The 15,520-nt window shown below is 46.9% G+C and overlaps 1 protein-coding gene across 1 annotated transcript in view; it reads left to right on the top strand.

Moving 5' to 3' along the window:
* Window positions 1-15,520, top strand: part of apbb1ip (amyloid beta (A4) precursor protein-binding, family B, member 1 interacting protein) — a 254,338-nt gene that overhangs the window by 76,410 nt on the left and 162,408 nt on the right. Inside the window, exon 2 of the mRNA XM_085987735.1 lies at window positions 13,035-13,118. Coding sequence (XP_085843861.1) covers window positions 13,035-13,118 — 84 coding nt within the window. The remainder of the gene's footprint in view (window positions 1-13,034; window positions 13,119-15,520) is intronic.

Below are 15,520 nucleotides of genomic sequence, written 5' to 3'. Positions count from 1 at the left end.
CTCCGGCAACACTCGTTTGCCGGAGTCTTAGTTGCGGCTGCCACTGGCGAGGCGGCCGCAACTGAATTTCGGCTTGGGGCCGGGTTACCACAGCAACCGGGACGCTGCGCACACCGATGACGTCATCGGTGCCGGCGCAGCGCTACCGGTCTACCGCCGCGGAAGGGCGCCAGGCAATTTAGGAACCGGCGCCAATTGCAGCGCTAGGCCCTCTAGCGCCGCAAAATCGGTGCTAAGGGCACTGAATTTCTAGGCCTGTGGCTACAAGAGCAGGTCAGAGGCTGGGTATTCAGTGGGGAGTGTCTCACTTTCTGACTCCCCAAAGCCTTTCCACCATCTACAAGGCACAAGTGATGGAATACTCTCTACTTGCCTGGATGAGTGCAGCTCCAACAACACTCAAGAAGCTCAACACCATCCAGCACAAAGCAGCCTGCTTGATTGGTACCTCATCCACCACCTTAAACATTCACTCCCTCCACCACCGACGCAACGTGTCTGTAGTGTGTACCATCTACAAGATGCACTGCAGCAACTCGCCAAAGCTTCTTCGGCAGCACCTCCTAAACACGTGACCTCGACCACCTAGAAGTACAAGGTCAGTAGGCGCATGGGAACACCACCACCTCCAAGTTCCTGTCCGAGTTACACACCATCCTCACTTGGAAATATATCGTCGTTCCTTCATCATCGCTGGGCCAAAATCCTGGAACTCACTCCCGAATTGATGGGGAAATGTTGGTGTTCAGAGGGACCTGGGTGTCCTTGTACATGAATCACTGAAAGTTAACATGCAGGTACAGCAAGCAATTAGGAAAGCTAATGGTATGTTGGCCTTTATTAAAAGAGGATTTGAGTATAAGCATAAAGACGTCTTACTGCAATTATACAGGGCCCTGGTGAGACCACACCTGGAGTATTGTGTACAGTTTTGGTCTCCTTACCTAAGGAAGGATATATTTGCCATAGAGGGAGTGCAACAAAGGTTCACCAGACTGGTTCCTGGGATGGGGGGAAGTCCTATGAGGGCAGATTGAGTAGGCTAGGCCTATAGGCCTAGAAATTCAGTATAGCCACGTTTGGGGCGCTACAGCCGGGCGGCCGCTAAAGTTTGCGCCCGGCGCTACTTTGCGCCACCTTCGCCGATATTCAGTGGCATCGCCCCAAGAGGTTGCTGCTGCGCTAAAACAGGCGATGCACGACTATCATTAGGCGCTAAGCCGGCGGCCCGGGGCGAAACCCCCGAGGGCGGGCGCAGCGCAGGTGCGGCGAGCTGCTGATTGACGGCAGACACTCTGGCGCCGGTGAGCTCTTAAAGGGGGAGGGTGGATTTGTTTTTTTGAAAGGCCGAGACTGGTGTATTTGTGTTTTTTGAAAGGCCGAGACTGGTCGATTTGTGTTTTTTGGGGGGGCTTCTCTCCATTAGTTTGTAATGTGGGAAGGGCAGAGGTTTAAAGAAATAAATGTTCTTAAATCGCACTGTCCATGCTTTCTTTTGGAAGTCCTGGTTGCCCTGCTCGGCTGAGGGCTTGTGGAGCAGCTACATTCTTCTTGAGCCATTGGCACAAGCCATTCCCTGAGAGGGGGCCTAGAACCGACGTTCAATAAGCCGCCGACGGGCGGCCCTTGCACTTTCTGCCTCCCTCCTGTGCTGGTCCTCCTCCTCCTCCTCCTCCTCTGGTGGTCCTCCAATGTCTGGTGGCAGTGGCTGAGTCCTGTGGATAGCCAGGTTGTGCAGCATGCAGCACACGACCACGAAATGGGAGACTCGCTCAGGCGAATACTGTAGGGCTCCTCCGGAACGATCCAGACAGCGGAACCGTTGCTTCAGGACGCCGATTGTTTGCTCAATGATGTTCCTGGTTGCTTGATGGCTGTCATTGTATCCCTCTTCAGCAGGGGTGCTGGGCGCACGGAGCGGGGTCATCAGCCAGGTGCACAAAGGACAGCCTTTGTCCCCGAGAAGCCATCCTCGTGGGTGAGGCTGGGCCTGGAACATGTCTGCCACAGAAGTCTGGCGCAGGATGAAGGCATCGTGGCTGCTGCCTGGAAAGCGGGCATTGACAGCTAGGATGATCTGCCTGTGGTCACACACCAACTGCACGTTGAGCGAATGGTAGCCCTTCCGGTTGCGGTAATCCTCGGCATCCTCCAGAGGTGCCCGCAAAGCCACATGCGTGCAGTCAATGGCGCCCTGCACCATGGGGAAGCCTACTAATGCTGCAAAGCCCATTGCACGCTGTTGCTGCTTGACAAGGGCCATGGAGAAGGAGATGAACTGACGTCTCCTTCTGAAAAGGGCATTGGTCACCTGGCGGATGCAGCAATGCACGGCAAACTGGGAGATGTTGGAAATGTCCCCAGTAGCGGATTGGAAGGAGCCGGTGGCATAGAAGTTGAGAGACACCGTCACCTTCACTGCCACCGACAGAGACGTCCTGCTCCTCAGATGTGGCTGCAGATCTCCGCGAAGCAGGTGGCAGATCTCAGTGACCACCGCCCTTCAGAATCGCAGCCTCCAAACACACTGCTCGTCAGACATGTTCAGATATGAGAACTGCTGGCGGTATACCCTGGGTGGGTAAGGCCTCCTTTGCCGACGCCTGTTGCCCCCTCTCCGTCTGGCCATGTCTGCCACTCTCTCACGGCGTCTGTGAGCCCTTTGAATGCAATGGAGAAGGCCAACGTTTGCACCCATTGCAGCCCCCATTATATGTTTCCAATCAATGATATGGCTCTGAAGTTAAAGACAAGTGGAAAGCTGTGGCCTGAAGCCACAAGTACCTGTGCGAGTGTTGAGCCAAACCAGAAAGCTCTCTACCTTTGTCTCTCTGCAAAGATCCGTCTCTCACAAAGAAGGAGTGTTGCAAAATGGCTGCCTTTTCTACTGCAGGAGGAGTGCCCTTTAATTTGCGCCCCCCGCGCCCCGCAGCGACTGAGAACCGTTCCCCTCTACCAGTCGCTAGGGGCGCCAGGCGCACAATAGGCCGGCGCCACTGAATTTCCGGTTTGGGGCGAACAAAGGGCGTTGCACGATGAAATGACGTCAGGATCTGCGCGCGACGCTGAGCGCGCGCAAAGGCTTTGCGCCGCCACTAAATCTTTACTGAAGTTGGGGAGAGGCGCAGATCGCGCTGCGCCCGGCCGCTAGCCACTTAGCGCCCCACATCCCCTCCTCCTAAGGCGCTAGCGGCTGGCGCAAAAACTGAATTTCTAGGCCATATTCTCTAGAGTTTAGAAGAATGAGAAGTGATCTCATTGAAACATACAATCTTCTTGCAGGGGTTGACAGGGCAGGTGCAGGGAGGATGTTTCCCCTGGCTGGGGAGTCTAGAACCAGGGGGTCACAGTCTCAGAATAAGGGGTCAGCCATTTAGGACTGAGCTGAGGAGAAATTTCTTCACTCAGAGGGTGGTGAATCTTTGGAATTCTCTACCCCAGAGGGCTGTGGAGGCTCAGCCACTGCGTATATTCAAGACAGAGAGCGAAAGATTTTTGAATATTAAGGGAATCAAGGGATATGGGGACAGTGCAGGAAAGTGGAGGTGAGGTAGATCAGCCATGATCTTATTGAATGGCGGCGCAGGCTCGAAAGATCAAATGGCCTACTCCTGCTTCTAATTCTTATGTTCTAATGTTCCCAACTCCTGCTGTAACTTCCTCTGATATTGGGTGTGTAGAGGGTTTTGCACAGGTGTGTTCGGGTCAGTCAGCTTTGCCTCTGACTACCTTCCTTGAGCGGTTCGAATCGCTCGCCCCCTGGGTTCTGGACACCGGACTTAGATACAGGCAGCGATACAGAGAAGACTCGAGTAGACAGGTGGTTGGATGCAAACAAACCAAGATTTTATTGAAGAGGAAAACTTGATACAATCTTATGGAAAATTATTAGTGTACACTTCTACAGGCAGAAATTACAAGAGTCATAATAATACTATACTTATACAGGGAATGGGGAACACACGGCACATCGAAGGAAAACAATTAACTTAACAATCCCCTTATCCTTAACCCACCCCCTATACCTAACTAGGTTAATCTATGAGGGGTCAGAATTCATGCTCACCAATCAAAAGGGTTTTTTTAGACTCAAAACAGCGGTTGGGTTCGGGGTTCGCTCTTGGTGCTCTCTGGAGCCTGCCGTCATCACGTGGGCTCCAGGCGCTGCAAGGGCGTTGTCCAGGTTCGATTACCCCAAAGTTACAGTCTCTGCTTGGGTACTTTACCTTGCAGGGATGATTCTTCGCCGACAGCTTGAGTTTGCATGAAAATACTCGCAGGTCGGCTGAGGCTGAAGGCCCGATGATTCGAAGCCTACCCTCAGTTGGCCTTCCCCGGGTGGTCTTCCCTCCTCCTCCCCTCGTCGCGTCCCGCTTCGCCTGGCCTGAATTGCCCGTGTTCGCCTGACCCGATGTCAGGGCGAGTCCAGATGAAGTTGGAGAGGGCACGGGCAAAGGCCAGGGGGTAAGCGCGGGACGGGGGAAGAGCGGCAGCCACGAGGGCGAGGGGCCGAAGAACCGGGGAGTGGCAGTACCGACAGCAGCAGAGCAGGAGTTCCTTCTTCTTCTTCTTCCTCCTCTTCTGATTGCTACCTGGGGGCCTTCAGTTATACCTTTGTCGAAAAACCCTTATCTGCCCACCAAATCAGGTTAGTTCTTTGTTTTAATTTTGGCGGGCTAGTTAAAATAATGATAGCAATCTACACTGACGGTTTTTAGATGGCCGGTAATTGCATCTACCGGCCCGATAATTGACTCGTATTGTCCTGAAAGTCCTTGATGGGCTTGTCCAGCCTCGATGGATGTGTTTAATCTGTTTCCGATTATGTATGCAGACTGTTTGGTGGCTTTAACTGTAGGCCTCATTGAATTTAGATCTGCCTCTAATTCGGCCTAATACATAATTCACAGTTGTCTGGGTCCCAAAACACAAAGTTCTTTTCACAGGAAACCTGCAGCCTTAGTTTCGATTTACCTCAAACTGCCTGGGCTGCAGAATCCATTTTGGAGACCCGTAGGCTTTCTGCCATGAGGCACGCACGCCATCTTGGGTACCCTTTTTAATTTCAAAAGAAATGTCCACGCAGGGTCCCTTTTATCGATAATAACCTTCGGGGAAATGCACAAATTTTGGAAATCTTACAAGTGGCATTGCAGATTAAAATACCCCCCAGATGTCAATGATCACAGTATAATTTTGGTGGGTTCAAGTTCAAGATCTATCTTCAGTTTATCCCCGGCAGGTTTCCTGTAATAAAGATATAAAATGATGTGATATAAAATCATACAATCTTTACTTGAGTAGCAGGCCAGCTGTGGCTCTCCTTGATGTTTCTTTGGGGTCACTTCTGGGATGTCACTGAGACAAATGATTGTGGCGATTTTATTTCTGCAGTTGTCTGGTTTCCACTTAATTTAACTAAACCGGCACCTACTGTAACTTTCTCTGTTGACCATTATGCTGTACTCTCTTAGTGCTTAGAAGCTTAAGCTATTAACACTTCACATTCTTATGTTCGTCTTCTGTTTCCTAAGGCAGTCTAAAACCTCCAGTATCTTCATCCTGAAAGCTTTCACAAACATTTCATGAACCTTTGTCTAACCTTCCCGAAACCTCACACTAAATTCCAGAAATCCTCTTCCAGTCTTCAAAGAATCATCTTAAATGGAGGCTAACCTTAAATATTCTAAGCTAAATACAATTGCACTTCCGGTGGTTTAACCAATTAAAAGCCAATTTAGTCACAAAGACTCTTTTAGGAACATAGGAACAGGAGTAGGTCATTCAGTCCCTCGAGCCTCTTCCGCCATTCAATGAGATCATGGCTGATCTGTGACCTAACTCCATTAACCCGCCTTTGCTCCATATCCCTTAATGCCTTTAGTTAACAAAAATCTATCAATCTCAGATTTGAAATTAACAAGTGATCTAACATTATTTGCAGTTTGCGGAAGAGAATTCCAAACTTCTACCACCCTTTGTGTGTAGAAGTGTTTCCTAATTTCACTCCTGAAAGGTCTGGCTCTAATTTTTAGACTATGCCCCCTAGTCCTAGAATCCCCAATCAGTGGAAATAGTTTCTTTCTATCTACCCTAACTGTTCCCCTTAATGTCTTGAAAGCTTCGATCAAATCATCCCTTAACCTTCTAAATTCTAGGGAATACAACCCCAATTTGTGTAATCTCTCCTCGTAATTTAACCCTTGGAGTCCGGGTATCATCCAAGGCCAATATACCCTTCCTAAGGTGTGGTGCCCAGAACTGCTCACAGTACTCCAGGTGTGGTCTAACCAGGGTTTTGTATAGCTGCAGCATAACTTCTACCCCCTTGTATTCAGACATAAAGGCCAGCATTCCATTAGCCTTTTTGATTATTTTCTGTACCTGTCCATGACATTTTAATGATTTATGTACCTGGACTCCCCAAGTCTCTTTGGACTTCCACTGTTTTTAGCTATTCGCCATTTAGAAAGTACCCTGTTCTATCGTTTTTAGGTCTAAAGTGAATGATCTCACATTTGCCTACATTGAAATCCATTTGCCACAGTTTTGCCTATTCACTTAATCTATCAATATTCCTTTGTAATTTTATGCTTTTATCTACACTAAGGTTTTTCCCAAGCGCAAAGAAAGTTGTAACTGTCAACACGAACAAACTTTGTCAAGATAACATGCTGCACTGATAGCAGAGTCATGCTGACTCATTATATAATATCTTCAGTTGCAAGACTGTCAGTTCCCAGTTCTTATCCAAGGCTCAAGGGCAGTTGGAGAGGCCTAACAAGGCAAGGGAATACACCATAAATGGTAGGATACTAAGAAGTGTAGAGGAACAGAGGGACCTTAGAGTGCATGTCCACAGATCCCTAAAGGTAGCAGGACAGGTAGATAAGGTGGTTAAGAAGGCATACAGGATACTTTCCTTTATTAGCCGAGGCATAGAATATAAGAGCAGGGAGGTTATGCTTGAACTGTATAAAACACTAGTTAGGCCACAGCTAGAGTACTGCGTACAGTTCTGGTCACCACATTACAGAAAAGAGGTGCTTGCACTAGAGAGGGTACTGAGGAGATTTACGTGGATGTTGCCTGGACTGGTGAATTTTAGCTATGAGGAAAGATTGGCTAGGCTGGGGTTGTTTTCTTTGGCACAGAGAAGGCTGAGGGGAGACTTAATTGAGGTGTATAAAATTATGAGGGGCCGAGATAGAGTGGATAGGAAGGACCTATTTCCCCTAGCAGAGAGGTCAATAACCGGGGGGCATAGATTTAAAGTAATTGGTGGAAAGATTAGAGGGGGAGTGGAAGTGAACTTTTTTCACCCAGAGGGTGGTGAGGGTCTGGAACTCACTGCCTGAACGGGTGGTCGAGACAGAAACCCCCATCACATTTAAAAAGTACTTGGATGTGCACTTGAAATGCCGTAACCTACAGGGCTACGGACTAAGAGCTGGAAAGTGGGATTAGGCCGCAAAACTCTTTTTCAGCCGGCACAGACACGATGGGTCGAATGGCCTCCTTCTGTGCCGTAAATGTCTATGATTCTATGATTCTACTTGAGTCCTTCTTTGTTTGGTTGAGACCACCAGCTTTAATATGTAGGGACTTGCCATCTTGTCTGAATACTAAAATCACATAAGCAAATTAACCGCTTTGCTTACGATAGCAAAATACTGCAGATGCTGGAAATCCAAAATAACAACAGAGAATGCTGGTAAAACTCAGCAGGTCAGGCAACATCCATGGAGAGAAATTTGAGTTGACGTTTCGGGATGAAACCCTTCTTCAAAACTGGAAAGAAAATAAAAAGATCGAAGGCAAAGCTGCGATCGAACAAACATCGATCGATCTTTTTATTTTCTTTCCAGTTTTGAAGAAGGGTTTCAATCCGAAACGTCAACTCAAATTTCTCTCCACGGATGTTGCCTGACCTGCTGAGTTTTTCCAGCATTCTCTGTTGTTATTTTTTTTTTTAACCGCTTTGCTTAGACTGCTGGGAATTAACCCCCTTTAGTTGAACTAGAGTGAGACTACAGTGGCCACAGCAACTACGCGGCCAGAAACCCACAGGTCATTGAACCCACCGTAAGTGCCAGGATCCTTCTGCTGGTGACCTTCAGCGCTTCATGTCAACACTTCTGTGTGGCATTGAGAGCCAGATCTTGACAAAGGCACAGAAGTTAGATTCTTTTGAAACGTGCTGTGTAAGGATAACAGCTGGGATGGCCGAGTGGCCATTACTGAAGTAATGGGAAGGAGCGCCCTGCAAACAGCAGCAAAGCATTTTGCAGAGAGAAGATTGCTTTGAGGAGAGCATGTATGCCACATGACTGAAGATCAGTACACTTGGAAAGTAACAGAATAGATGCCTGTTTTGAACAGACCACGTAGAAGGCCAAAGTTTGGCAGGGGAGTTAAAGTAAGGGCTGAGGAAGACAATGTTTTAGAGCTGGAACTAAACCGTATTGGTGATGGAGAGAATATGTGGTTTGAACCTCAACTCAGGGTCCAACAGACACTAAAGTTACACACAGTCTTGTTGATCCTGAATGAAAGGCCAGAGAGGAAGATAGAGTCAGTGTCAAGGGAACTTTGTCATGAGTACCATAAACCATGACTTGGTCTTCCTGATGGTCAGCTAAAGAAAGTTGTAAGTCGTCCGAGATTCAATGTCACACAGGCATTCTGACAACCGAGGTGGTCTTTGGGTCAGGTTGGGTGATGGAGAAGTAGAGCTGGTATCATTAGCACACATATGGAAGCTGACTCCATGTCTGAGAATGATGTCACCGAAAATCAGCAGCAAATAGGTGAGGAAAAGGAGTGGAACTAGGATAGATCATTGTCAGAATTCTGAGGTGACTTTGCAGGAAAGGGAAGAGAAGAGATACATAGAATGTGTCCAGATCAGTAAGATTAGAACCACCGTAGGAAAGCGAGGTTAGAGGTGGGACAAAAGTTAGAGAGGATTGATGGATTGAAGATGGGTTTTTGAGTAAGGGTCAGGAGTGATATTTGGATTATGAGGAATCAAGTTGTGAGGGCATGTAGGCAGCATAAGGTAGCTTTAATGGAAGAAATGAGTTTGGAGAGAGCAAAGGGGGAGCTGGGTAAAAAAGGGGAAAGTGATGAGGTGTTGGAGCCGGAATAATTAGGAGACTGGGGGAAATCTAGAATTGAGGAAAGAGGGAGGGCGAAGTAACAGAAGCAGCTGAAGAGATCTTAGAGACAAAAACAACTTCTGTGAGATTCTTGCTTTTGAAACTGGAGGCAAGCATAGAGACAAGAGAAGAGAATTTAAGAAGGTGGTTGGTCATGGAGAAGGTGACCCTAGTGTTGACCTTGTCCTCCAGGATAATTTTGTAATTGTAAGCAATTGGCAGAAGAAAGGGAGGCACAGTAAAGGTTGATGTGGTCGAGCCAAATTTGATTGACATATTTTAATCAGTTGACAACGTTTAGAATGATTTCATTTCACACATTGCAGTCTTGATTTTAACTCGGCCCACGGGGGGGTGGGGCCAGGGCGAGGGTGAAGCCCAGAGTAATTTTAGATCCTGGGCCTCATTTACATATGCAAGATCAGACTCCCGCCTGAGCCCGGCAGGAATCACTGCTTAGCCAACGGGCGGAAGTGAGAACACAAGCGGCAGGAGTTCTCCGCCAGGGACCCACAGGAATGGTCCGTGGCACGTTTGGAGGTGCGGAGGTGGGTCCAAATTGTGGGTGGCCCGAGGTTTCCTTGCATAGCATGGAGGAGCCCTCCTGCTCCTCCTGGCCCACAAGGACACGAAAAAAAAATCAAAAATTTATCTTACTTGGCATCTTCTGGTCCGGGCTGCTGTTCCTAGCAGGTTTGGCCTGGCGGGGGAGCTACCACTGCTCTCCCGCTCAAGCCTCAGGTTAACATGGTAGATTGGGCCCTGATTATGTAATCGGAGTTCAACCTGTATTTTAAAGAAGACCCTGCCGGCATGAGGCGGGTGTGCTTGCTGCCTGCAATTTAAAATTTGAGTCAGTCAGATTGGGGCAGAAAAGGAGAGGGTAGTTAAAATCGAGGCCGCTGCAATTCATCCAAAGCGGACCTGAATATTTATTTTACAATACCCTTGCGGAACTTTCCATTCCATAATCTATACAAATCTAATTCAAAGTCTGTGCGCCTGCTTTGTTACACAACTTTAGTAGTTCTCCCATTTCCTGTTTTTTATCACTGTATCTGCACTTTACAACAAAGCCAAGGCCCTGCCAGCAGTAACATGTATGAATGAGGAACATATTCCAAACAAAACTAATCTGAACTGAAACATCAACATTTAATTTATATTGACATAGGTAGAAAGAGGGATGAGGTCCTGCAGGCAGATTCCAGGGAGCTAGGAAAGAGATTAAAAAGCTGGACCTCAAAAAGGTAGTAATCTCCGGATTACTCCTGGTGCCACACGCTAGTGAGTAAAGGAATAGGAGGATAGTGCAGATGAATGCATGGCTGGAGAGATGGTGCAGGAGGGAGGGTTTTAGATTCCTGGGGCATTGGGACCGGTTCTGGGGGAGGTGGGACTTGTACAGGCCGGACTGGTTGTACCTCAACAGGGCCGGAACCAATATCCTCATGGGGAGGTTTGCTAGAGCTGTTGGGAAGGATTTAAACTAATTTGGCAGGGGGATAAAACACTGGTTCGGCCCCAACTGGAGTACTGTGTCCAATTCTGGGCACCACACTTTAGGAAGGATGTGAAGGCCATAGAGAGGGTGCAGAAAAGATTTACGAGAATGATTCCAGGAATGAGGGACTTCAGTTACGTTGATCGACTGGAGAAACTGGGGTTGTTCTGTTTGGAGCAGAGAAGATTGAGAGGAGATTTGAAAGAGGTGTTCAAAATCATGAGGGGTCTGGATAGAGTAGATAGAGGGAAACTGTTCTCATTGGCAGAAGGGTCGAGAACCAGAGGACACAGATTTAAGGTGATTGGCAAAAGAACTAAAGGCGACATAAGAAAAAACTTTTTTATGCAGCGAGTGGTTAGGATCTGGAATGCACTGCCTGAAAGGGTGGTGGAGGCAGATTCAATCACAGCTTTCAAAAGGGAGTTGGATAAGTAGCTGAAGGAAAGAAATTTGCAGGGCTACGGGGAAAGGGCGGGGGAGTGGGACTAGCTGAAGTGCTCTTGCAGAGAACCAGCACGGGCTCGACGGGCTGAATGTCCTTCTTCCGTGCTGTAACCATTCTATGATTCTATGATTCATGATTCTGTATCCTCTGCGTGCAAGGTATGCTTGCTGTTTGCCCATTGGAATACAGCAGTGCTTTAGGCAATGCTGCCTGAATTTTGACATTTAAGTTATTTCTCCATGCCCAAGCATGTTAGAAATGTGCTGGAAGAAATACAGTAGCTTCAGCAAAAGTGTATGTTGCTCAACAAGGTTGCGCAGTGTGTAGAAGAAGTGCACTTTCAATTGCTGTTACCTCAAACCGTCCTCCTGGCTTCCTCAATGAGACCATTGTCTCATTACCAATTTTGTTGATGTAACCGGGCGTAATTATTGAATTGCATTTGAAGGTGAGATCTCTTTTTCTTCTACTGTTGTTTTCTGTTTTTACTTGCTGACTAATGAAATACACAGAGCCCTGGCTGCGATCAGGCTTCACAGTCAGGGCGTGGTGAACTGTTTGCTTTTCCAGCTTCCTCTTGGTGCTGAATGTCAAGAATATTTTCGCAAACCTTTCTAGAAAGAAGCTGGGTTAACTGCCTTTCACTTTCCCCCTTCTCATCTCCTCTCCTGTGCGACACCAGCGGCTTATCAGAACCGTGTAGCTAAAAGTAACAACAGTTGAAAGTGATGATTGAGAGCTTCATTGGACCACAGAATATATGCTCAAAACGATATAAATACAACATGTTTGTGCATCGCTGTGCAGATCAGCTGTCGATACGGTTTCATAAATAGTCTGAAATGTTACCTGTTCAGCTCAGTGACTCTGACCAGGATCACGTACTGCTTTCATTACAGTTCTCGAGACCTTTGATAGTTGGATGAATGAATCTATCATTTCTCATCCTCACTGCTGTGCGCCAAGTTTGATTGTACTAATCCGCTGCTAATTCTGTTCTCTATTCCATGGGTATTATTGGGTATTATTGATTATATCACATCTGTGACATTCAGCCCATTAGCACATTTTAAGTGTACAAAGGCAAAATACTGCGGAGGCTGGAAATCTGAAATGAAACCAGCAAATGCTGAAAATGCTCAGCAGGTCAAGCAGCAGCTGTGGAGAGAGAATCAGTTAACGGCCTCGATATTAACCCCTCCCCCGTGACGAGCGGGAGAGGGTTAAAAAGTGTAATGCAGGGAATGCAACCCCAACCCAACGCCATGCACGTAAAGGGCGGCGGATATCGGGGCGTCCAAGTGTCCCATCGTGGAGAGGTGGAATGCTTATTAACATATCTAAATTGGGCTCCCACAGCGCCATGAAACTACTTCCGCAGTGGTTCAATGTGTAAATCTACCAGATGCCATGATACCGAGCCATACAGAGCAGAAAGATCCCAGATCAATCCCTGGTCATTACTGAATTAGCTGATCTCTGTCAGAGCAGCAGTTTGGGAGCTACAATTGACATCAGTATTGCTGGGCCAGGAAGAGGAAAATTTAGTCAGGATTTCTGCTCCTGACCACTATCCACGATTCTTGCTGGAGTATGTTGACATGTTGGATGAAATCAGGGTTAAACACTGCTGCGATGTCTTCTCTATGGTCAAGTAACCTTCTCACTATCTAGATCCATGTGAAAAATGGCTGCTTTATACAAGGTACCTGAAGGGCTAGTGGTTCCTGTGGAACTGTACCCCAGAAAGAGTCCGCACCTTCAAGAGAAAAAGGGAAAAATTGGAAATAAAGAAAAGTCAGCTGTTCAGTTTACATAATTTGATATTTATTTTTGAGACTAAAACAGAATAACTTCCTAGCAAGCCTTTTAAAATCATGCATCAGTTCCTATTTTGACTGATTATTTTGTACCTTTACAGATGGAGTCCGGAGGAGGTAATGTCTGTGATGACATAGACGCCATGTTCAGTGATCTCTTAGGAGAGATGGACTTGCTGACACAGGTTAGTAGTTATTTCAAATGAGCAACTGTGGTAACCAAAGGGCCAAACCAAAACAGATTAAAGGGGCAGAAAGATTCCGACAATGAGGAGAGAAAATGTTCTATTAAAAGGTTTTCATTTTAGTTTGAAAGTGAAAGCATCTTAAGCCACACACCCTGATTACATGTCAGGAAAGTGGAGATGAGGTAGAAGATCAGCCATGATCTTATTGAATGGCAAAATGGCCTGGTCCTGCTCCTATTTCTTATGTTCTTATGTCAGCCTGGCTGATTTTAGTAAAGGGATGTCCTCATCGTCAGAAAGTGATTAGTTTTTTTGCATTGGGCGGGAGAAGAGATGGAAAAGTTACATGTCACTTTTGTCACTGTGACATCAGACACACGTTTACGTGTCTAATTTAAAAAAAATAATTACAATTTCAGTTGCATATTCAATTGTGATATGCCCGTTCATACAGAGATTAGCAAAGATATATGGAAGGTTCTGTTTCTGCACTGCTTAATACATTCAGGTAAAATACCTTTGGGCGCTGTTTTAACAAAATAATGAAGCAAATAAAAAGATTTACCAAGCACTTTTTCAAAAAGGTGACACTATACCATTTTACATTTAGATCTCAATATCAGGATGGTTTGCCAACAATTTGTTGCAGATTTCTATTAGTGATTTAAAAGAACATTGGGTGAAACAATCTGCTTCGATGTTCTTCCTCTTGTAAATACTAACTTTTCCAAGTTGTTCCAAGCTGTCAGTACAAGTTTTTACAGGTTTCTATCCTGCCAGCTGTTTGTTATTCTACATTCTGGGTTTGATGTAGGGTTGAATTACCTTTGGAGGTCTACTGTTCCTTTGTGGGATTACTTTCCATTTTTTTCAGACTAGTATAAAAACAGATACACTCAACATGTCTATCTCTTGCTCTCATTAATATCCAACTTCACGTTTTTCCACAATATTGCTTTAGGGCAAAAAAAAAGCTGGGCAAGTCAGCCAATTACTGAGCCTTCTGTGTGTCTGGCTCAGATTTAGCTCTTTCCGTCCCTCCCCAATCATTTCACTGACAGACAAAAAGAAACATTGCTGGTGGACAAATTCTTAAAACAGGAAGGTTTCCAGATTTGATTTCCTTCCACGAACTCAACAGCAGCATAAAGATGCTTAGAAAGTACTCGGCTCACCTCTACCGTCCTGTGGTTCAATGCAGTAAATCGATGCAACTGCTGGAACAATATAAGTGCCTAGAAGTTCCGCGGGGGGGTGGTGGGAGGGGGGCTGGGGGCGATTCTCCCCAACCTCCTACCGTAGCTTCAGTGGAAGATCAGCAGAGACGCTAGAGGAATGGCTTAAACTGCGGTTTGCGCCATTCCTGCAGGCTTTCCGCCACTCTCAACGTTATGGTGGGAGCTCGGGAGAACTCCAGGGACATTCTAACCCTGTGACGCTTTCTGCTCTCGATTAATGATAGCAGAGATGTGGGTTAAAAGGGCAGCAAGCCTGATGATCAACTGAAACCGCTAGGTTTTATTTGCTTTACTCTGCTGCAATCTCTGGGGGCAACTTTCTGAGGGCCCACCACCAGCGAAGAGCCTCGCCCGCCACCAGAAAAGATTTTAAAAATTCATTCTCGGGTTACGGCCGTCAATAGCAAGGCTGGCATTTATTGCCCACATCTGATTGCCCCTGAGAAGGTGGTGGTGAGCTGCCTTCTTGAACCGCTGCAGAGCCTGCCAGGAGCGGCACCAGGCGTACCTAAAAATGAGGTGCCAACCTGGGGAAGCTGCAACACAGGACTACATGCATGCTAAATGGCGGAAGCAGCATGTTATAGACAGAGCTAAGTGATCCCACAATCAACGGATCAGATCAAAGCTCTGCAGTCCTGCCACATCCAGTTGTGAATGGTGGTGGACAACTAAACAACTAACGGGAGGAGGAGGCTCCATGAATATCCCCATCCTCAATGATGGTGGAGCCCAGCACATGAGTGCAAAAGACAAGGCTGAAGTTGGATAAAACACCGAAGTGGCTACCCTTGTGTGTTGTTAGTTGGTATGATTGTACTAGGATGAAGGTGAGTGTGAGGGGTGGCTAGTGAGATGGGGATGTGATAATGTAGATTGAAGCGTTTGCAACCATCTTCAGCCAGAAGTGCCAAGTGGATGATCCATATCGGCCTCCTCCTGAGGTCCCCACAATCACAGAAGCTAGTCTCCAGCCAATTTAATTCACTCCACGTGATATCAAGAAATGGCTGAGTGCACTGGATACAACAAAGGCTATGGGCCCCGACAACATCCCGGCTATCGTGTTGAAGACTTGTGCTCCAGAACTAGCCGCGCCTCTAGCTAAGCTGTTTCAGTACAGCTACAACACTGGCATCTATCTGACAATGTGGAAAACTA

This window comes from Somniosus microcephalus, chromosome 5, assembly GCF_052327205.1.
Source record: "Somniosus microcephalus isolate GS21.2 chromosome 5, FLI_Smic_1.0, whole genome shotgun sequence".
NCBI lineage: Eukaryota > Metazoa > Chordata > Chondrichthyes > Squaliformes > Somniosidae > Somniosus > Somniosus microcephalus.
Note: the sequence above shows the minus strand (reverse complement) of the source record. Positions and strands in the feature narration are given on the sequence as shown.